The 23864-nt window shown below is 41.3% G+C and overlaps 1 protein-coding gene across 1 annotated transcript in view; it reads left to right on the top strand.

Moving 5' to 3' along the window:
* The window catches only part of dtn (transmembrane protein 132C dtn), an 877664-nt gene that overhangs the window by 284321 nt on the left and 569479 nt on the right, over window positions 1-23864 (top strand). Inside the window, exon 3 of the mRNA XM_068226042.1 lies at window positions 10944-11105. Coding sequence (XP_068082143.1) covers window positions 10944-11105 — 162 coding nt within the window. The remainder of the gene's footprint in view (window positions 1-10943; window positions 11106-23864) is intronic.

Raw genomic sequence — 23864 nt, 5'->3', positions numbered from 1 at the left:
CACGGAAAACCATTTTCAGGGCTGCCGACAGTGGGATTCGAACCCACTATCTCCCAGATGCAAGCTCACAGCCCTAACCGCACGGCCAACACGCCCGGTCACACCATTCATAAATAGGACTGGCTGAATAAGAATGGCATTTCTAGCAACGCGCATACCTCAGTCACTTTCAGAATGTCAATGCCAATGACGAGACAGACAAATGTGAATTGAAAAAGGAAAATCCACAGCCAGCCTGTTTCCAGTCATTCGACCGGGTCAGGAACGGAATGAATGAATGAATGAATGAATGAATGAATGAATGAATCAATCAATCAATCAATCAATCAATCAATCAATCAATCAATCAATCAATCAATCAATCAATCAATCAATCAATCAATCAATCAATCAATCAATCAATCAATCAATCAAGCCCCCTTCTAGCGGCGAGGATGGGAATTGTGCCGGCTGCCGAAGCCTGACGCACTCCTCTGGGGCAATGATTAATGACTGACAGGTGAAACGAAATGCTATTGGTCCCGCCTCCGCTTTGTCCAACACAAATCTCAACATGGAGTGACAGGGATTTGAACCACGGAATCCAGCGGTGAGAGGCCGGTGCGCTGCCATCTGAGCCACGGAGGCTCTAAATATGAATTAAAGTATCAAATTTGTTGTATCCCATACCAGAAGAGGTAGTGTATTCTAAACACTATGTCTTGCGAACAAAGGCAGCTATTAGAGTAGAAAAGGGAAATTAAAATCTGTTCAAGTCCGCCTCTGTGGTGTAGTGGTTAGTGTGATTAGCTGCCACCCCCAGAGGCCCGGGTTTGATTCCCGGCTCTGCCACGAAATTTGAAAAGTGGTACGAGGGCTGGAACGGGGTCCACTCAGCCTCGGGAGGTCAAATGAATAGAGGTGGGTTCGATTCCCACCTCAGCCACCCTGGAAGTGGTTTTCCGTGGTTTCCCACTTCTCCTCCAGGCAAATGCCGGGATGGTACCTAACTTAAGGCCACGGCCGCTTCCTTCCCTCTTCCTTGTCTATCCCTTCCAATCTTCCCAACCCCCGCAAGACCCTGTTCAGCATAGCAGGTGAGGCCGACTGGGCGAGGTACTGGTCATCCTTCCCAGTTTCATCCCCTGACCCAGAATCTGAAGCTCCAGGACACTGCCCTTGAGGTAGTAGAGGTGTGATCCCTCGCTGAGTCCTATGGAAAAATCAACCCTGGAGGGTAAACAGATTAGGAAAGAAAGAAAGACAGAAAGAAAGATAGAAAGAAAGAAAGAAAGAAAGAAAGAAAGAAAGAAAGAAAGAAAGAAAGAAAATCTATTCAACCCTTTTCCTTCCCACTATACTGGTCAGTACGTTGACGATGTGAGCAACGTTTGTTGATCATACTGTGTCTGCATTGGTGTATATAACCATCATTTGAACATGGAGTGAACATTATACCAACTTTTCCCTTAACATAGATAACCATTCCGAGGATTATCCACGGTGGAGTACCAACCAACCAACCAGCCTGCCAGCCAACGTCTTTGGGTGCTGTATATTCATTCTAGGGGTCACAAGTCACTGTGGAAGGTGAAAAATAAATTCGACTAACCTGCTTTCATATCCAATATGCCTTCAAAGTGATGTTGATAAACCATCGATTTTAATAGGTACCGGTACTTTAATTCCTGTTGGTTGCTGAAAGGCTTCTTCTAATACCATTTCAATTCTGTTCCTTTTAACTTCCAAAATGAACAGGAGTGATTGTTCTGAATTTTTTTATTTAAAGTGCTGTATAGGAAAAACAATCAAATAACGAAAACTGTAATTAAACAAGATACAAAGAAAGTGTGCCTCGGGGTTTTATTTACTTCCTGATATTCGCGCTGCAAATATTTCTCTCTCTAGGCGCAACTTGAGCGAGTCAGTCACTGGGGCTAGCTTTTGTTTTTATGTTCAATTATACCTTATGCAATCATTTTTCAAAATGAGGAACGCGTACACCTCGAGGGTATGTGTCTCAATACATATGCAAAATATTAGTTTTAACAGTAATTGGACCGAAATGATAATAAAACTGTTCTTTCACGTAGTCACAACTGAAGCCAGATATCGTCACACGTTCATATCAAATGGTCACTACCTCTACGTCCTGAAACTGGTTATGAAGAAAGGTCGTCACAACCTTTTCCACATCCACGCCGTATACAAACGACGACTTTGTTAATCGTTCTCATGGGAAAGAAAGTTATTAGTGAGATGCTTGGACCTCAGGTAAAGCAGGATATAATTTCACACTGGATAATTATGATTTTTGGAGACCCCGAGGTGCAGAAATTGTGTCCCATAGGTATTGTTTTACGTGTCCATGGAACTACCGACGCGAGGCTGACTTATTTGAGCACCTCCAAATACAGTAAAACCTGTCTTCAGTGGAAGTCCAAGGATCTGGGACTTTTTGTGCTGTATACAGGATTCCAGTTCATAAAGGTGGTTAAAAATAACATAAAAACCATAAGGGCATACCTTCGTTAGATAATCCACTAGTTCTTCAGCTCTAACACAGATCTGTTCTTGATTAAAACCTACCCACATTGCACAGTAGTACAGTACATACATTTATTTAACACACATTGCATGTGTTATAGAAGTAACACCAATAGTAATACTGAACAGTACTGTCATTTACTTCTTCCAGTAATCCAGAATTTTACGCTGGACACAACCATCCCTGGTAGCACGGTTCTCAGTTAAAACAAGGGCACGGCAAATAATGTCGAACGATTCCGTGTCATTTTTCGTTAGCGAAATAGACCGAATGTTCTGTATGGCTGATAGCGCATGTCGGTAGAACTCCACGTTATATAAAGCAACTTCTTCATCGTCTTCGTTCTCGTCTTCATCGCCATCAATTTCTGTTTCCTTTTTCTAGAAGTGATATGTGACGAACTCTTCGATTAATGTGGAATACACATGTTCGGAAAAGGGTTTCTATATCGACAAGATTCCGTGCGCTCGACTGTACCTTCCACTCTTTCATAAATCAAATTAGTCTGCACACTCTGTAATAAGTGGTTACAGTTCTGACATCCCCCCACCCCCAACCCCCACTGTCTGAATTGCCAATGTTTGTTCCAGTTTACTAATAATAATAAATAATAATAATAATGGCGTATGGCTTTTAGTGCCGGGAGTGTCCGAGGACAAGTTCGGCTCGCCAGTTGCAGGTCTTTTGAGTTGACACCCGTAGGCGACCTGCGCGTCGTGATGAGGATGAAATGATGATGAAGACGACACCCAGCCCCCGTGCCAGCAGAATTAACCTGCCGGGAATCGAACCCGGAATCCCTGTGACCAAAGGCCAACACGCTAACCATTTAGCCATGGAGCCGGACACCAGTTTATTGAACTTTTATGATACAATAATATTTTTACCGGCATCCTTTTTACGTCATAATAAGACCGTAGCAATTCCAATAAAGCCAGTATCTACGGGTGTCCTGTCATTAATGGCAATGTAGTGTATTTCTTTCTCTTACAGACCTTTGTCATTTTCATGTTATTTATTTCATACCTAACATATTGTATATCTTTCATATTAGCTTCATAGTCCTATTCTAAACGATCGGGTGATTGCTTTTGTGTATTATTTCTACCCAACGAGTGTTTTTGAAAATTTTCCATTGACCAATCACCCGATTAATCTGAAAATGCATCATATTATGTTACCTGTTGAAAACGCTAAGTTATTATATAACCTACTGACTTCAGCAATTAATTTTAAAAATACGAACTAATTGTAAGATCGCAATTCATAATTTTCCTGTATTCTCACTGATGAGTTGTCAGGAAAAAAGTATATAAGAGTACCTCTGGAAAGAAATTCACTTCCAACAGGTGAAATTAAGGAAGAAAGAATGGTTTACTGCGCAATCGCTTAATTTTGCCTACACCCTCCACACGCCAACAGACAATTATTATCGCTCTCGGGAAACCAAAATTAATTGCTTGTGACTGCTTACAATATACGTCGCGTTGTATTGACTAAAAATACATCAGGGATAAGTGGGACGTTGCATTTGACAATTCATAGTTCATCAATCCGATAACTGAGTTAGTTAAACTATTGTTATCCTCTAATCCTGATTTCGTGCGAAATTTAAATGGTATTGACTGATTGTTATTAAGCTAATTGGCGTCCTCATGGTTGCCGAGTGTTATTGTGGTTAAAAAGTCTACATTATAACACACATCTGACTGAGAAATATTTTATAAGACTTCATATTATTCTTATGCATCGTTAAAACGTCTACATCTCCCTCATTACCTGTTTCTCAGGCGTCGTTCTGTCTAAAGGAATGTCTTACAAACAGGGTGGGGCCCCTTGGTGAAAAGTTTTCAAATTTCTAAAAAAAGAATATATAGGAAATACCGCGTTTTTGGTCAGAAATACATAGTAATTTCGCGGAAATTTACTGGGTTTTAAACCCCTTTGGACAGTGAGCAACATCTCAGAAAATAAGACAATGTGAATTGGATCCACTGATTGTTTTTGATTCATGGTCATTTTTTCATCATAATTCGTTTTAGATTCTAGTTAGTGGATACATTTTGAAGTATTAATTATCGTTTCATTTCGTCGCACGTCGTACCATTAGGGGCCGATGACCTAGCTTTTAAGTCCCTGTAACAACAAACATCATCGTCATCAACATCAACTTCATCATCATCCCTTCTTTTGAAAGTAGGATAAAACTTCGTCAAATATTTTGTGTATTCTGCACTTCGGTACGGTGCTAGACATGGGCACTAGAAAGCAACATCAACAGAGTGGGCGCCTTTCAGATATGCATGTTTCGAAGGGTGCAGTAAATTTCATAGCGTGATCAAATCACCTTCACATTACCGACGAAGATAACTTGAAGCATGAGGAAGTATCGGGAACTAGTGATCACATTGAAGAGAAGGAAAGCCTCAGATATATCGTAAGGAATGGGAAATACGAAGTATTTAAGGTGACTGTCTGTGGTCGAAGGAGAAACTCATGGCTGAGTAATGGTGAGGAATGGATTCTGTAACACTCGTGAAAACATCATAAGATCGACCTAACTTTGCTGAGATTGTGGTCAAACTCATTAATGAAGAAGGCGTCTGAGGGTAATGGAAAATATCCCTATTTTGTTAGTTTAGTTTTGTACAAAGGCAAGATTTTAAAATAATTCAAAACAGTCAAGTTCATATTCACATTCCATCATCAAACATTAGCACAGAACATATGACAATATCTTCTTGCATCATACTTCTCCTCAGTCCTCAGAATGCATGCCTATATTTAAAAAAACTTTCACCATTCGTCGTTAACCACAATGGCGTCTTATATTTATCAAACAATTCTTTAAATGAATCGCTCTTTGGTTTCAGGGTATCCCCTACCCTTGCAAAACTATATGATTTTACCGCAAATACTAATGTTACTTCAGCGCAAAAGCTAATATTTCAATTCCGCAAGTTATAGGTAGCCTACGAGATGCATCACGCACCTGTAAACCATGAGACGAAGTAACAACACAGTAGATCTGTAGTTGCAGTTTCTCGCAAACTTAAGCACTGCATTTGCTGTGAATTACAATATCACGCTAAAGTCTTTCCCACATTTTGTTCGTCAAAGTTAAAAAGCTAAAGTTAAAAAACTATGTATCTCAAGATTGGTTTTGACGCGATATTTTGTTCTTTTAAAGTACTGCAGAATATCAGTTTGTCTGTCTTCTTAACTAACCCAACATGGTTTAATTTGTTCCTCTCTGATCTTCGCATTTTTATTTTTATTTTTATTTACCGAGACGAACGTTTGTAGTGATCAGTATGTTTAATACTGAACTACTTTTAACACCTCGGCTCCGTCTATTATTATTATTATTATTATTATTATTATTATTATTATTATTATTATTATTATTATTATACTTCCTGAATCAGTTTCAGTTAAACCAACACGTTTCATGAGAGTGCACGTATAAGATTCATTCCTGGGCTTGGTGTTTCGTTGAAATCGGCATTCAAAACTATTCAATAAAATGCATTCGATGTCCCGATCTGTCATAGACGTAGTAAACCCCATGGCAGTCTCCAGCAAACTTACAAGGGAGATCTTTGAGGTGTTACACTCCAATTCTGTTCAAATTGCAGGCGGATAAGTTGAGCTAGTGTGCATTTACGTGCCCAGATTGCTATTTTTAACGTTGAAAGTGGTGAGAACACGCCCGGAGACGCTCCGTGCAGTAGCTGGTGCCTGAGGTAAACTTGAGAGGCATGAGTACGGCTGGCTGATCACGACGGGCTGATAATGTAGCCTAGGAATAGCATGGAAGAGAGGATGTAAACAAAAACACCCACTGGTACATAGGGTTTGACTCGCGACGGTGTCTATTTTTGAGTACCAGTACCGAACGTTATTCTTCCGCTGCACACCCTCTCCCCACCTAAAAAACAGAACTACAGTAGTAGCTCCACTTCCAATTATCGACACCACCCACCCCCACCCTATCCCGTCCACTGTTCACCCAATCTATCATCGAATTCCTAATAGGCTTCATCGTCGATACTGCCGGGCTAAGATTTTTTTATTACAAGTTGCTTTACCTCGCACCGACACAGATAGGTCTCATGGCGACGATGGGATAGGACAGGGCTAAGATTGGGAAGGAAGCGATCGTGGCTTTAATATATATTTAAGATATAGGCCTATACTAAATTTTGAGAAGTTCTTTTTAGCCGCTTTCCCGTAATATCGTAACAAAGAAACAATCCGGCAGGCAGATACAAGTTGAACTAAACCTATATTCGACTCTTGAATACCTAATCCGAGATTAAAATAAGCATGGGATAGGGTAAAAATTTAAAGTACTGTATAGAAACTAATTTATAGTTTTATTTATATAGTCTTAGAAAAGAAACAGCTGCCCCAGGTTATAAGCAAGGAGAGAGATTACACGCATTTTGAAATGAAAAAGCATCGTTCTCCAGAGCTGTAGACTCAAGAGACAAGCTTTTCGGTGGTATAAACAGCTTATGATTAACAAGGAGACCACTTTATATACGAGAGAGCTTCATTAAATTCCGTCTTGTTCTAGAACATGAGAGGCATGTGATATCATAGATACATCGTGCATGATACGATTAACTTCATTATTGTACTGAATTAAGATTTAGAAGCTCTACTTCGTATTTGAAGGGGAGAACTATTTGGATATCTGAAGTTCGAATCCCGTGTAATCAGCGACATCTCTGAGTGTGGATCACATCGAGTTCTTTTACTCACACCGCCCAAAAAGTTATCTCCTCAGGACAAACACACTTATGTTAATCCTTGGTTAATATACACTGTCCCGGGCTGAGTGGCTCAGACGGTTGAGGCGCTGGCTTTCTGACCCCAACTTGGCAGGTTCGATCCTGGCTCAGTCCGGTTGTATTTAGATGTGCTCAAATACGTCAGTCGCGTGTCGGTAGATTTACTGGCACGTAAAATAACTCCTGCGGGACTAAATTCCGGCACCTCGGCGTCTCTGAAATCCGTAAAATTAGTTAGTGGGACGTAAAGCAAATAACATTATTAATATACACTGCTGTACAAAACTTATGAAAGAGATAGGTAAAGCAACATAACATATCAACTACTCGGTGAAAAAGAATGGAAGTGTGGTAACATGTTGCCAGACGTCTCCCACACGTGCATAGAAACCTGGCGTGAGGTCAGGGCGACTGTAGCGCCAAGTGGGTCTGGTCTCTCCAAACGAGGCTGTTGAAGGAGTAAGACAGTGTGAGTCAATCAGCGAGCTGTTATGGTGAACTGTGGTGGGGTTATTCATTACAACATTTGTCCGACTCATTGGCTGAATGGTCAGCGTTGAGGCCTTCGGTTCAGAGGGTCTTGGGTTCGATTCCCGGCTGGGTTGGGGATTTTAATCGCCTCTGATTAATTCTTCTGGCCCGGAGACTGGGTGTTTGTGTTTGTCCCAACACGTCCCTCTTCATATTCAGACAACACACTACACTACCAACCACCACAGAAACACGCAATAGTAATTACATCCCTCCATATAGGATTGGCGTCAGGAAGGGCAACCGGCCTAAAACAGGGCCAAATCCACACGTGCTACACAGTTCGCACCCGCGACCCCACAGATGTGGAAAAAGCGGTATGAAAATAATAAGAAGAAGAATGTCCGGAGATAACATTTGGATGACCTCACACAGGGGAGAATCGTCGGGAAACTGGAAGAAGGACGAAGTGTGGCGAGTGTAGCACAGGAGTTTGGTATTGTTCACAACATTTTTTCACTTGGATGGAGAGCATTCCGAATCACAGGTAATGCGGCTCGAAAAAGGAGGTCAACTACAGCCAGATGACCGCTACATTGTGCAGCAGGCAGAAGAGACTCACGTCAAACAGCAGGTACAATTGCAACCACGTTTAACAGGACTGCAAGGCACCCAATCGCACGCTCCTCAGTGGCTCGGTGACTGCATGGGGGTGGTCTGTTTGCCCGATGACCATTACGCTGTGTTTCGTTGACACCCGCACACAGGCGGCACCGTTTGCAATGGTGCCAAGAGCATCAGGTCTAGACCGACGAGGAGTGGGGTCGCGAGCTCTTCTCAGATGAGAGCAGATTCAGTCTGAGTAGTGATTATAGACGTACCCTCATCTGGCGAAAGGTGGGAACACGTAATGCACCCAGGAACATTGTTGAACAGGATCATTTTGGTGGTCCGAGTGTTACGGTGTGGGGAGGCATAATGTTGCATGGGAATACCGACCTCCAAATCTTTGGACGGGGTACACTCACCGGTCAACGTTATTGTGACAGTGTACTCCTTCCCAGTGTGTATCTTTGACCCAGACTTCATTTTTATGGATGACAGTGTACGACCTTATCAACGTCCGACTCGTTGGCTGAATGGTCAGCGTACTGGTCTTCGGTTCAGAGGGTCCCGAGGTCGATTCCCGGCCGGGTCGGGGATTTTAATCGCTGCTGATTAATTCTTCTGGCCCGGAGACCGGGTGTTTCTGATTGTCCCAACACTTTCCTCTTCATATTCAGGCAACATTCTACACTACCAGTCATTACAGAAACACGCATAGTGATTACATCCCTCCATATAGGATTGGCGTCAGGAAGGACATCCGGCCGTAAAACACTGCCAAATCCACATGTGCGGCGCAATTCGCACCCGCGATCCCACAGGTGTGGGTAAAGCGGTGGAAAAAGAAGACTGTACGACCTTGTTGAAGAGCGCAGGTGGAGGAGCTCTTAGAACGAGAGGATATTCGACAAATGGACTGGCCTGCCCGTTCCCCCGACTTAAATCCCATCAAGCACGTGTGAGACATGTTGGGCACACGTATTGCAGCATGTCCACATGCACCAACGGCCATCCAGCAGTTGTCAACCGCGCTGGTGGAGGAATGGATTCGCTCTATCCCAAGTACTCCTTACCAATCTTATGGCCAGCTTGGAACACGCGAAAGTTGCTTTCGCCCTTAAGTTTTCCACAGCAGTGTAATTCCAGTTCCATTAACATAGACCATACAATACCATTGATATTACCGAGGAAGTAGCTGTGCGTGTTGGGTCACTTAGCTATCAGCTTGTATTAGGGAGATAGTGATTTGAAATCTCTCTGTCGGCAGCCCTGAATATGGTTTTCCGTGGTTTCCATCTTCTCACCCGACAAATGCCGTGGCTGTACATTAATTAAGGCCACGGTCGCTTCTTTCCCGCTCCTAGCACTTTCGTATCCCATCGTCGCCATAAGACCTATCTGTTTCGGTGCGACGTAAATCATATTGTAAAAAAAGCAATTGCTTATCACTCAGTCTGCACACACACACACACACACACACACACACACACACACACACACACGCGCGCGCGCGCGCGAGATTTGGGATATAATAATAATAATAATAATAATAATAATAATAATAATACGCTTTGCGGGAGCGATCTGTGTAGCGCATGTGGATCTGGCCCAGTTATACGACCGGCCGCACTTCCTAACGCCATTCCTATGTGGAGGAACGTATTCACTATTGCGTGTTCCTGTGATGCTTGGCAGTGTGGTGTACTCTGTGAATATGAGGAGGAATGTATTGGGATAAACACATGCACCCTGTCCCCAAACCGTAGGAACTAACTATAGAATACACAATTGAAATCCCTGACCCGGCCGGGAATCGAATTCGGAGCCATATGAACCGAAGGCAAACACGCTTATCATTCAGCCAAGAAGCCGTACAATATTATTATTATTATTATTATTATTATTATTATTATTATTATTATTATTATTATTATTATTATTCAGGTGAGGAATCAACATACAGTACACATTGTTAGAAAACAGGATGTTTAACGAACCAATTAAAAGCATAACGTATAGAGTAAAAAGTGTCAGCACTGCAAGTGTTGCCGTGGTTCACCATCCAGATGGTGCTGTGAACATCTGAGACGTATAGTCCTAATATTGAAAGAAGCGTTATGACATTTAGCACGTTTAATGTCTGCCTGGCTGGATAGAAAGGAGTAGGGGTATGGTTGCCATGGAAACATGGACGGACCTACTGCGGTCTCCATGAAGACGATCCCCATGTCATTACTTGTTACAGTTTTAAGGTCAGCGCTACCAGTTTCAACGTCTTTTTTCGTGATTTCAGGTCATTACTCATCACATTGTTATAGGAATGTTTGATATATGAAACATATTTTAATAATCCTCTTTATAGTGTTATATCAGAACTTGCTACGATGTGAATGCAGCAACACTAAATGTCTCGTACTAAAAAGATAATTTAGTAACTGATGAGCGTTTTAACTAACAAGAATACAAATAGTATAACTGCAGTGTATTTCCCCCCTAATCCTCTTCTAAATTAATGCAATAATGTCCCATTAATGTTGCAGGGCTCGAGTGAAGACGGGTCTGCGCCTTCTAGGTGCTGAAGCCAGCTCGGACCAATGGAATGTGAGTGTGGATCTAAATCCCAAACACACTGTAGCGACGGTGACAGCGTTCCGTCGAGAGCCTGCTGATCAACAGCAGACTCCCTCAGCCAAAATGCCAAGGTAAGGTCGTCATTACATCAGTCCCTGTTTCGTTAAAGTAGTTAAATTATAGTAGCGTTTAGTATTGGAAGTTTCGTTCAGCATTTTTGCCAAATGAATTGTGTACGTTCGTAATACTTGGCTAATGTGAAGTTGAAATAATCGACATATCTTTTGGGTTTATGTCGTGTGAATGAGACTAAAAAGAATGTTCATCTGAATTCGAACCTTTCAGCATTATTAGAACTGTCAAATTCGGTCGAGATTCTCTTCTGAGGACGTGGGGAAAAGTCTTCGCGAAATGTGTGTGTTTTTCTTTTTTACGAGTTGCTTTACGTCGCACCGACACAGATAGGTCTTATGGCGGCGATGGGATAGGAAAGGTCTAGGAGTGGGAAGGAAGCGACCGTGGCCTTAATTTAGGTTCAGCTCCAGTATTTGCGTGGTGTGAAAATGGGAAACCTCGGAAAACTTCTTCAGGGCTGCCGACAGTGGGGTTCGAACCGAAATGTAGTTTCCTCTCAGTTTTTTCTTTCACGCGAATAAACCTAAAATATATAGACCTAGTGTCTTTTAATCTGGGCTGTGAAAGCAACACTCGAAAGTTTTGAATTATTTAAATTTCTTCTTTATAAAATGAATGTAGGGTACAACTGCCTAGTAGTTAATTCTGGTTAAGAAAAACTGTTTAGTACCTGCCCTACTGCTACAGGCAATTCTTTTCACGTACCTCCATCTCTACGGTATCGATCTTATTCACAGTTTTGACAGGACTTCAAGACGGACTTGCCGGGCTGACTGCCTCAGACAGTAGAAGCGGAGCCTTTCGAGTCCAAATTGACGGACTGGATCACAGTTTAGTGTAGTGCTCATATTTATTTAATTATCCGTTTGGTGCTATGTGAAGGTGAACAATATAATACGCCAGCGTCGTATCGGTAGATTTACCGGCACGTAGAACAACTCCAGGGGGGCAAAATCCTGGCATTTCGGATCCCTGAAAGCCTTCGAAATAGTTAGTGGGACGTAAAAACAGTAGCATTGTTGTTCAAGGCTGAGTTTGGTGTCTGGAACGAAGTACACTCTGCTTCAGGAACAATTAATGTGGATAAATGGGTTCTCAGCCATCCCTGAAGTGGCATGTTGTATCCTCCCAATTCAACTCGACGTGAAATAATTATACCTACCATATACAGTACTGTAGGTCACGACGTCTTCCTTCCCACCGGGCGAGTTGGCCGTGCGGTTGGGGGCGCGCAGTTGTGAGCTTGCATCCGGGAAATAGTGAGTTCGAACCCCACTGTCGGCAGCCCTAAAAATGGATTTCCGTGGTTTCCCATTTTAACACAAGGAAAATGCTAGAGCTGTACCTTAATTAAGGCCACGGCCGCGTCCTTCCCACTCCTCGCCCTTTCATATCACATCGTCGCCATATGACCTATCTCTGTCTGTGCGACGTAAACAATTTGTAAAAAATGCTTCCTTCCCAATCATAACCGTAATCAATTATCAGTACGCATACCACTGTCGTTTTTGTCCAGAATTCACACCTTCATTGCTCAGGGTTCTTGCTCATTATGTTCCAAACCCCTTCCGCGAAGCAACTGTCGCTATGTCAGCTGATCCAGTAGTAAAGTGAATTCCTAGTATAGATCATTTTAGGGACATCCTCGTTGGAGGGGAGTTGCATGTCCCTTTATTAGCAACATATCAGCCTTCCTACCAATCTTAATTTTTGGCAGTACCGGGAATCGTTACACCGTTACACTATGGAGGTGGACGATCCAGTATTACCAGTATGGTACAATAATAATGCTATTTGCTTTACGTCCCACTAACTACTTTTACGGTCTTCGGAGACAGTATGGTACAGGGAACCAGAATGGAGTACGGCTTTTGAGCCATATTTTTCAACCACGCTGATTGAGTGTGTCTTTTGAGCCACAACATTTTCAACCAAGAGGTGGAAATTTTGCGCTGGAATGTACACAAGCAGTGTTTTTCTTCCCAATTTTAGGAACATAGGACTTTCTATGATATAAATTAAAAGAAAGTTAGGATACTTAAACTTTGTATCATAAGTATGGTTAAAAACATTGCTTGCTGTTGTGTGAGCATGTGACGTCTAATTTAAACTAGCAGACATACATGGCTGCTTATCAATAACAATTAAAGTCTTTAATGCTTGTTTAAGAACGACATTTTCTTCGCGTAATGATACCATGTAATTTATTTATTTATTTATTTATTTATTTATTTATTTATTTATTTATTTAATCCATGTACTCTCCACGGCTGGTCCCTCCCCCCCAGAACTCATTGAGGGATCCCACTTCTAACGCCTCACAGTGGAGGGTAAGATATTTGGTCGGGGATACAACTGGGAGGAGGACCAATACCTCGTCCAAGCGGCCGCACCTGCTATGTTGAGCAGGTGTATTGTGGGGGATGGGAAACTTGGAAAGAATAGGCAAGAAAGAGAGAACGAAGCGGCCGTGGTCTTGAGTTAGGTACCATCCCTGCATTTGCCTTGAGAGGAAGTGAGAGACCACGGGAAACCACTTCGATGATGGCTGAGGTGTGAATCGATACCCCTATACTCAGTTGACCTCCAGAGGCAGAGTGGACACCGTTCCATTCCTCGTACCTCTTTTCAAATTTCATGACAGAGCCTTTAATCGAATCCGGGCAGCCAGAGGCAGACGTCGTGTAATTAATACCTGTTCGTATTCCAATACGTAGTAACTTTTTAATTGCAGAGTATGTATAGCTAGAAGAGATTTTCACTCTTGACCATAGATGCTTTGCCCAAGGAGATCAATATCTGAATGATGAAAACAGCCCATACAGTCGGGCATTAGACTGGCAGCAGGTATGATTATTTAGGATGGTGGTTCGAGGATACTTTTTTTAATCAAATTTCCTGTTGCACGCAGCGCGTATTGTTCATTTTGATTGGTACAATGTTCAATTCCTGGACTCTCAATCTCGAAATGTGTTTATTTAGATCTCCATATAGCATTTATGCGTGCAGAAACCTGAACTTTTCGGAATTTACCCTCATCATGCGTTATGATGTCCTTTCACCGAGTTATTCCCCTTTCGATTAATTCCATCGCTGTGCACAAAATAAACAGTAAGACACCTGCTCACTCTAGACCGCAGTACTGAAAATCATGCATAATAGGTTCTGAATTAGCTAATGCTGCGTATGAATACCGTAAGAAAGTTGCGACTTATTGTCACATTTAATATGATTGCCTCAAATAAAAGTATCCTTGAAATTGGCTCAAGAAAGAACACGGCGATAGGACGTTTGGCTCAAAGCGACTGCATTCCACCACTATCCATTGCGTGATTCCTGAGTAATCGCGCACTAAATGCACAAACCGTTACATAACGACCTCTCATCCCCTCTTCAACCAGTAAAAGTCTGGTAAGCGTAATCCCCTACTGTCATGGCAGCAGTGAATTTACAGAACACGGATTTGTAGATTTCAGTTATTTACAGAATGGCATTGCTGTACGAGGTATGTCCGGAAAATACGTATAAATTCGTCGGGGTGACGTATCACGTATCGTGGAGGCGCCGCCAGGTGGCACTGCTGTTGTCGCCAATCTTCTCAACGCTCAGTTCGAGTCGGAGAGCTCTGCCTGTCAGTAGCAGCGTGCGGCTGCTTGTTGAAAGTTACCCGTTTTCACCTGCCGTCGGTATGGAGCTCTCTCTGATTGAGGAACAGCGCATCAACATCAAGTCTCAGAGCTCGTGTGGCCCGAGTTCGACCGGATTTGGCACAAGGGGGCAGGTGGATCCTTCATCACGACAATGCGCCCGCTCACACGTCGCTCGTTGTGCGTGAGTTTTTGGCCCGAAGCTCAATCACCGTGACAGACCACCCGCCTTATTCACACGATTTAGCCCCTTGTGACTTCTTCCTGTTCCCGAAATGCAGAATGGTGCTTCGGGGGCGGCACTTGGGTGATGTGGAAGCCATCAAGGGAGAAACGACACGGCAACTGAACAGCATCACAACTGAAGACTTTCAACAATGTTATCAACAGTGGAAACGGCGTTGGCAGAAGTGCATCTTGTCTCAGGGAGAGTACTTTGAAGGAGACCATATTGTAATACCTGATTAATTGTCAAAAAAAGTTATTATTCAACTTTTATACGTATTTTCCGGACAAACCTCGTATATAGTACAATGATCCATTCCGTACCGATACCATAAAAGTACCCATTAACGTGCAAGTTTAATTAATAGAATTACAAGCGTACAGTACATTACAACTAAGCAAAAATGTAGCAACCTTAAAGATTTGTGTGACAAATGCTAATAGATGTGATGTTTCACTAGTTCTATGGAAAAAAACATCTGGAACTACATACGTACTGTATAATCTGTGAGGAAGTATCATCAGATATCATCTTGGCTGCTAATTTTACTATTCGCTTGTTGATATGTTTTACTAAAGTAACATAAACAGCTGCTTTTAGGAGTTACGGTTATCAAGCCCTTCGATATAATTGTCACTAATTGGAGAACAAATATCAGGCAATTGACAGATTCCATGCATAATATGGCAGCGTTGTCAAAAACAGCCATTGGTGGCTTTCACTGCAGTTTTCCCACACGCCTGTGCCCATTGTTCTTCGTGCCCAGATTTTGAAGTTCAGTTCTCTGGCTACGTCAGTTATAAGAGATTAACACTGTGTGAATAATGGCTGCGTCTCAACCTGCCAATGTGAGTCGCACGTAATCTCCTACTTAGCGTAAATATTATTTAGGTTCAGTGGGAGAATTCATTCCTGTGCATAGTTGCAGGAAATGTTGGACTGGAAAGAACTGCCAGGCCACGCTTCTACAGTTAATTGATTTTGCGGGGCCATGACTTCTAATAGTTTGCTTTTGTAAAAATTTAAAAATTAGTAATCGTAAATAATTATAAAACAGAAGTGAGTTTTTTCGTTATTCGAGTTCAGGCAGTGAAAAGAATACGGATTATTATTATTATTATTATTATTATTATTATTATTATTATTATTATTATTATTATTATTATTATTATTATTATTATTATTGGGGGCGTGATTAGCTCAGTGGTTTAGCTGCTGGCTTTTTACCGGGAAGGTTGAGGTTCGAATCCCGGTCGATTCTGGGTCGAGATTTTCATCTCAAGAATCACGTGGCGTCAGGAAATACTTCCCGTCTTAAATCCCGGGGCAAAACCAAAATTAACCTCGGTGGTCCTAGTGACACCAGAAATATGGGATAAGCTGAAGAAAGAAATATTATTATTATTATTATTATTATTAGTAGTAGTAGTATTTGTATGGATTTAGCCATGTTTCACGGCCGGATGCCTTTCCTGACGCCAACCTTATGTGGAAGGATATATTCACTATTGCGTGCTTCTGTGGTAGTTTTTACGTGACTTGTTGAATGTACTGTGAATGACAATGTGTATGATGACGAATTATAATCATTATAAAATATCAAAGTCATGTTAGTAACAGTGCTGATAGTAGTACTTATACAGTCGTATCAGCACACTTCAAAACCGGTTTTCGGACTTTAAGGTCCATCATCAGTGTTGAAATTATTTAAAACATTTAATTCCACATGAGTGTGTTGTCAAAATGAGTTAAAATATGTTTTAAAAAGGTAAAACAGAGCCATGTTGAGATCAAGTGTAAAATAAGAAAAAGACAAAACAAGTGTAAAAGTATGCAAACAATGCATATAAACTTACTATGATGTTGTAAAAGGTACGACATACCATAGAAAGGACTGGCTTATCCTCGTGCTCAGCTATCCAAAAGGACCCTGTCAACAAAAGGGAAACCGTAACACACTTAGTAGCAAATGAAATTGAGAAAAAAATGTCAAAGGAAACAAAGAAAGTAGTACACACAAAAAACTAATAACTAATCTAAAATATAAAATCAAAATGAATACCTTGCTTAAATCAGACAAGGGCAACGTCATAGTTATCCTAAATAAAGACGACTACACCCAAAAAACAATTGAATTCATAGAAACAAACAACATAAAGGAAATAAAAAAGGACACCACCAGGAATTAAAACACAAAAGTAAAGTAAAACCTGAATGACACACAGTTCATAATAAACGAAAAACGAAAAACAAAAATTAGTCCCGATGAACCCAAGATGCCCAACTTTAAAGTCCCTCCCAAAAGACCACAATGAGAATTACTCAGTTAGACCCGTATTAAATTGTCGAAACAGTCCCACATTTCAACTGACAACATTTTTACTTAAACGCCTACACATCAAAATAGAAAACAATAAGTCAATATCGAACTCTTTGGACGCCATTTCCAAAATACAATCAACGGAAATAAACGATGAAACTATAACAGTGTCATATGATGTGACCAACACGTATTCCAACATTCCTGTTAAAGAGTCCATAGGCTTCATAGAAAAAACTTAAGAACCAAGACAGACTGAGTCATAGAAATTAATGAAATGATAAATTTATTGAGTCTAACCAAAATGAAAACCTACAGCGTGTTTTCCAGTCATTGACCGGGTCAGGGATGGAAGGAATGAATGAAGCAGATATAGGCTATTAGTACGATGGGGTCGCCACTCCCAAAGTGATTTATTAATGACTGATAGATGCTATGAAATGAGAATGGAGAGTGTTGCTGGAATGAAAGATGACAGGGAAAACCGGAGTACGCGGAGAAAAACCTGTCGCGCCTCCGCTTTGTCCAGCACAAGTCTCACATGGAGTGACCGGGATTTGAACCACGGTATCCAGCGGTGAGAGGCCGACGCGTTGCAGTCTGAGCCACGGAGGCTCGTTTATTGAGTCTAATATTAGATAATAATTACTTCACTTTTAATGGGAAATACTACCAGTAAAACACAGGTTTACCAATGGGGGGCTCTTCTATGACGTTTTTAGCCAACCTTGAGAAATCCATCTTGGACATACATAAGAAGGAGATAAAATTATGGGTCCGTTATGTTGACGACACGGTAGTATTTTTAGATGGAGAGCTCATTACTCTCTAAACAATTCTGGGTTGTTTAAATTTGCTTGACAGCAACATAATATTCACTATGGAAAAAAACGATAATTTAAAATTCTTGGACCTCACATTCACAAAAAACAAAAATAGAACAGATTTCGATAATTTTAGGAAACCCACATAGTCCATCTTCACCAACAACAAAAACTCCAACCACCCAGGAACTCACAAACAAGCAGCTTACAACAGCTATATTAATAGATTATTAAAAATTCCCATGAGTAATGAAAACAAACTGAAAGAAATTATAGTAGTAAAACAAATTGCTAAAGCAAACGGCTACAACCCAGAAATGATAGCCAAAATTATACCTAAAAAAGAAAATGAGGAACAAAAGAAAAACAATGAGAAGGAAGGAAATCTTTGAACGTAGTCAATTTGTAACATATACACGTATTGGAAATCAAGTTTTTAAAATCGCTGATATATTTAAGAAATTTGAACTCAAAACGGCATTTAAAACCAGAAATAAAATATCAAAACACACACACATATATATATATATATATATATATATATATATATATAATGCCCTCCTCTGCGAACCATGTGACCTTGGCACGGTGGGGAGGTCTGCGTGTCCCAATGAAGCAGATAGCCGAACCGCAGGTACAACCATATCGGATGGGTATCTGTTGAGAGACCAGACTAACGAATGGTTCATCGAAAGTGGGGTAGCAGCATTTCGGTAGTTGCAAGGGCGGCAGTTTAGATGATTGACTGATACGGCCTTGTATTAACACTCAACATGGCTTAGCTGTGTTGATACTGCTACACGGCTGAAAGCAACGGGAAACTACAGCCGTAACTACCTCCCGAGGACATGCAGCTCTCTCTGTATGAATGGTGTACTGATGATGACTTCCTCCCGGGTAAAATATTCCGGAGGTAAACTAGTCCCCCATTCGGATCTCCGGGTGGGGATTACACGAGAGGGGGCGATCATCAGGAAGATGGATACTGACATTCTGCGAGTCGGAGCGTGGAATATTAGAAGTTTGAATCGTTGTGGCAGGTTAGAGAATCTGAAAAGGGAGATGGATAGGCTAAAGTTAGATGTAGTTGGTATGAGTGAAGTACGTTGGCAGGAAGAACAAGATTTTTGGTCAGGCGACTACCGAATTAACAGCACAAAATCAAGCAGGGGAAATGCAGGAGTTGGTTTAATAATGAATAAGAAAATAGGGCAGCGGGTAAGCTACTACGACCAGCATAGTGAAAGAATTATTGTCGTCAATATAGACACCAAACCAATGCCCACCACAATAGTGCAGGTCTATATGCCTACTAGTTCAGCGGATGATGAAATCGAAAGAATATATGAGGAGATAGAAAATTTAATACAATATGTAAAAGGTGACGAGAATCTAATTGTGATGGGAGACTGTAATGCAGTGGTAGGCCAAGGAAGAGAAGGTAGTACAGTAGGAGAATTTGGATTGGGACAAAGGAACGAAAGAGGAAGTCGGCTGGTTGAATTCTGCACTGATCATAATTTAGTCCTTGCCAATACTTGGTTCAAACACCACAAACAACGGCTGTATAGTGGATGAGACCTGGAGACACTGGAAGGTATCAAATAGACTTCATTATGATTAGGCAGAGATTCAGAAACCAGGTTTTGGATTGCAAAACTTTCCCAGGAGCAGACGTGGACTCTGACCACAACTTGATGGTCAAGAAATGCCATCTGATGTTGAAGAAATTGAAGAAAGGAAAGAATGCAAAAAGATGGGATCTAGACAAGTTGAAAGAAAAGAGTGTGAGGGATTGTTTCAAGGAACATGTTGCACAAGGACTAAATGAACAGGCTGAATGAAACACAATAGTGGAAGAGTGGATAGTCATGAAAAATGAAGTCAGTAGGGCTGCTGAAAAAATGTTAGGAAGGAAGAAAAGATCAACTAAGAATCAGTGGATAACTCTAGGAGATGCTAGACCTGACTGATGAACGACGAAAATACAAGAATGCTAGAAATGAAGAGGGCAGAAAAGAATACAGGCGATTAAAGAATGAAGTGGATAGAAAGTGCAAGGTAGCTAAGGAAGAATGGCTGAAGGAGAAGTGCAAGGATGTCGAAGGCTGTATGGTCCTGGGAAAGGTAGATGCTGCATACAGGAAAATCAAGGAAACCTTTGGAGAAAGGAAATCTAGGTGTATGAATATTAAGAGCTCAGATGGAAAGCCACTTCTAGGGAAAGAAGACAAAGCAGAAAGATGGCAGGAGCATATCCAACAGTTGTTTCAAGGTAAAGATGTAGATAATTTGGTTCTGGAACATGAAGAGGCTGTTGATGCTGATGAAATGGGAGGCCCAATTTTGAGGTCAGAGTTTGACAGAGCTGTGAGTGACCTAAATAGGAACAAGGCACCTGGAATTGATGACATTCCCTCTGAATTACTGACTGCCTTAGGAGAAACCAGCGTGGCAAGGTTATTTCATTTAGTGTGCAATGTGTATGAGACAGGAGAAGTCACATCCGATTTTCGGCAGAATGTTTTTATATCTGTTCTCAAGAAAGCCGGTGCTGACAGGTGTGAAAAGTACCGCACCATTAGTTTATTATCTCGTGCCTGCAAAATTTTAACACGTGTTATTTACAGAAGAATGGAAAAACAAGTTGAAGCTGAGTTATGAGAAGATCCATTTGGCTTCAGAAGAAATGTAGGAACACGTGAAGCAATCCTGACTTTGCGTCTGATCTTAGAGGATCGAATCAAGAAGGACAAGCCCACGTACATTGCATTCGTAGATCTAGAAAAGGCATTCGATAATGTTGATTGGACCAAACTATTAATGATTCTGAAGATGATAGGGATCAGATACCGAGAACAAAGAATTATCTACAATCTGTATAAAAAGAAGTGAGGCAAGGCTGCAGTTTGTCCCCTCTCCTTTTCAATGTTTACATAGAACAGGCAGTAAAGGAAATCAAAGAGAAATTTGGAAAGGGGATCATAGTCCAAGGAGAGGAAATCAAAACCTTGAGATTTGCCGATGACATTGTTATTTTATCTGAGACTGCAGAAGATCTCGAGAAGTTGCTGAATGGTATGGATGAAGTCTTGGGTAAGGAGTACCAGATGAAAATAAATAAGTCCAAAACAAAAGTAATGGAGTGCAGTCGAACGAAGGCAGGTGATAGGAAACATTAGATTAGGAAATGAAGTCTTAAAGGAAGTAGATGAATATTGTTACTTGGGTAGTAAAATAACTAACGATGGCAGATGTAAGGAGGATATAAAATGCAGACTAGCACAAGCAAGGAAGAGCTTTCCTACGAAAAGAAATTTGCTCACTTCAAACATTGATATAGAAATCAGAAAGATGTTTTTGAAGACTTTCGTGTGGAGCGTGGCATTGTATGGAAGTGAAACATGGACGTTAACTAGCTTAGAAAGAAAGAGAATAGAAGCTTTTGAAATGTGGTGTTACAGAAGAATGCTGATGTTGAGATGGATAGATCGAATCACGAATAAAGAAATACTGAATCGAATTGGAGAGAGGAGATCGATTTGGCTAAATTTGACGAGAAGAAGAGATAGAATGATAGGACACATCTTAAGACACCCAGGACTTGTTCAATTCATTTTTGAAGGAAGTGTAGGTGGTAAGAACGGTAGGGGTAGACCAAGGTATGAATATGACAAGCAGATTAGAGCAGATGTAGGATGCAATAGTTATGTAGAAATGAAAAGGTTAGCACAGGATAGGGTGGCATGGAGAGCTGAATCAAACTAGTCTATGGACTGATGACTCAAACACAACAACACAACACATATATAATGCACATAGTATCAACGAAAAAGATGTCTACACCAATTCGGAAGTATATAGGCTCACTTGTGACGACTGCAAAATGTTTTATATAGGAAGGACCTGGCGAGCCTTAAATCAAATATTTCAAGAAAATTTCAAGGCAATTAAGTACAACAGATATTCAGCTATTGCGGAACACCTTTATAACAATAATCATAGCTTTTTAGGGATCGAAAAAACATGAAATTAATTTTTAAAAGTAATTATGGATTTGAATTAAATACCCGCGAAAACATTGAGATATTCTTGGCGCAGATAAGGGAAGCTGATAACATTTTAAATGAAAGAGTTGCAAGCAACATGTTCACAACCTTGAGATGACGTAATATCATGTGCTTCGAGCGTGCCCCGTACTTAAAGCTGAACGTTTGTTTATTACTCAACAAACAGCTTGAGCACGAGGACAAGCCAGCCCTTCCTATGGTATGTCGTACCTTTTACAACGTCATTGTAAGTTTATATGTATTGTTACATACTTTTATAACTGTTTCGTCTTTTTCTTATTTTACAGTTTATCTCAACATGGCTCCGATTTACCTTTTTAAAACTTATTTTAACTCATCTTGACAACACACTCATGTGGAATTAAATGTTTTAAATAATTTCAACACTGAGGATGGACCTTGGAGTCCGAAAACCGGTTTTGAATTAATATTAGTGTGCTGATACGACTGTGCGTAATTAATTATAATATTATGACGAACGCAAACACCCGGCCGTAGAACTACAGGAATTAACAAGACGCAATTAAATTCGCCGATGCGGCCAGGAATCGAAGTCAGGGCTCCCTTAACCGAAGGCCCCTACGCTTATCATGTAGGCCAGTAGCCGGATCTTATTATTTAACTACAGATTAGTCCGCCTCTGTGGTGTAGTGCTTAACGTGATTAGCTGCCACCCCCGGAGGCCCGAGTTCGATTCCCGGCTCTGCCACGAAATTTGAAAAGTGGTGCGAGGGCTGGAACGGGGTCCACTTAGCCTCGGGAGGTCTACTGAGTAGAGGTGGGTTCAATTCCCACCTCAGCCAACCTCGAAGTGGTTTTCCCTGGTTTTCCAATTCTACTCCACGCAAATGCCGGGATGGTGCCTAAATTAAGGCCACGACTGCTTCCTTCCCTCTTCCTTGTCTATCCCTTCTAATCTTTTCCCCCACCCCTATAAGGACCCTGTTCAGTTCAACAGGTGAGGTCGCCTGGGCGAGGTGCTGGCCCTTCTTCCCAGTTATATCCCCCAACCCAAATTATCTCGTTCCAGGACACTGCCCTTGAGGCGGTAGAGGTGGTATCCCTCGCTGAGTCCCCGGAAAAAGCCAACCCTGGAGAGTAAACAGTTTAAGAAGAAGAAGAAGAAGAAGAAGAAGAAGAAGAAGAAGAAGAAGAAGAAGAAGAAAAAGAAGAAGAAAGAACAAATCATATCCAGCCCTTTGACTCAGCGGTCACCGTACTGGCCTTTAGTTCAGACGACCTGGTTTCAATTCCAGACCGGGAACTGGGTATTTTCGTTCGTCTTATTACACATCTCGTCACATGCATACAACAAGCCATACTTCCAAGCAGTGCAGAAACATGCAGTAGTGAATATATCAGTCCACATAGGGTTGGTGTCGAGAAAGGCATCCGACCGTAAAAATACGCTTAATCCATGTTGAAGCCAACCCAATATAATTTGGATAAATACCAGGAGAAAGAATAGTAATATAAAACACGCCATCAATGCGTCCTTATGTATTACGATTTCATGTTAAAAAATCATATGATTTCATATTAAAGTATTATATTGTCATTGCCGTGACACCAACTCAGACAAGTTTATGGTGACGATGGGATAGGATAGAGCTAAGACTGGGAATGAAACGGCCGTGGCCTAAATTTGCCTGGTTTTTAAAATGGAAA

The sequence above is a fragment of the Anabrus simplex genome, chromosome 2 (genome assembly GCF_040414725.1).
Source record: "Anabrus simplex isolate iqAnaSimp1 chromosome 2, ASM4041472v1, whole genome shotgun sequence".
NCBI lineage: Eukaryota > Metazoa > Arthropoda > Insecta > Orthoptera > Tettigoniidae > Anabrus > Anabrus simplex.
Note: the sequence above shows the minus strand (reverse complement) of the source record. Positions and strands in the feature narration are given on the sequence as shown.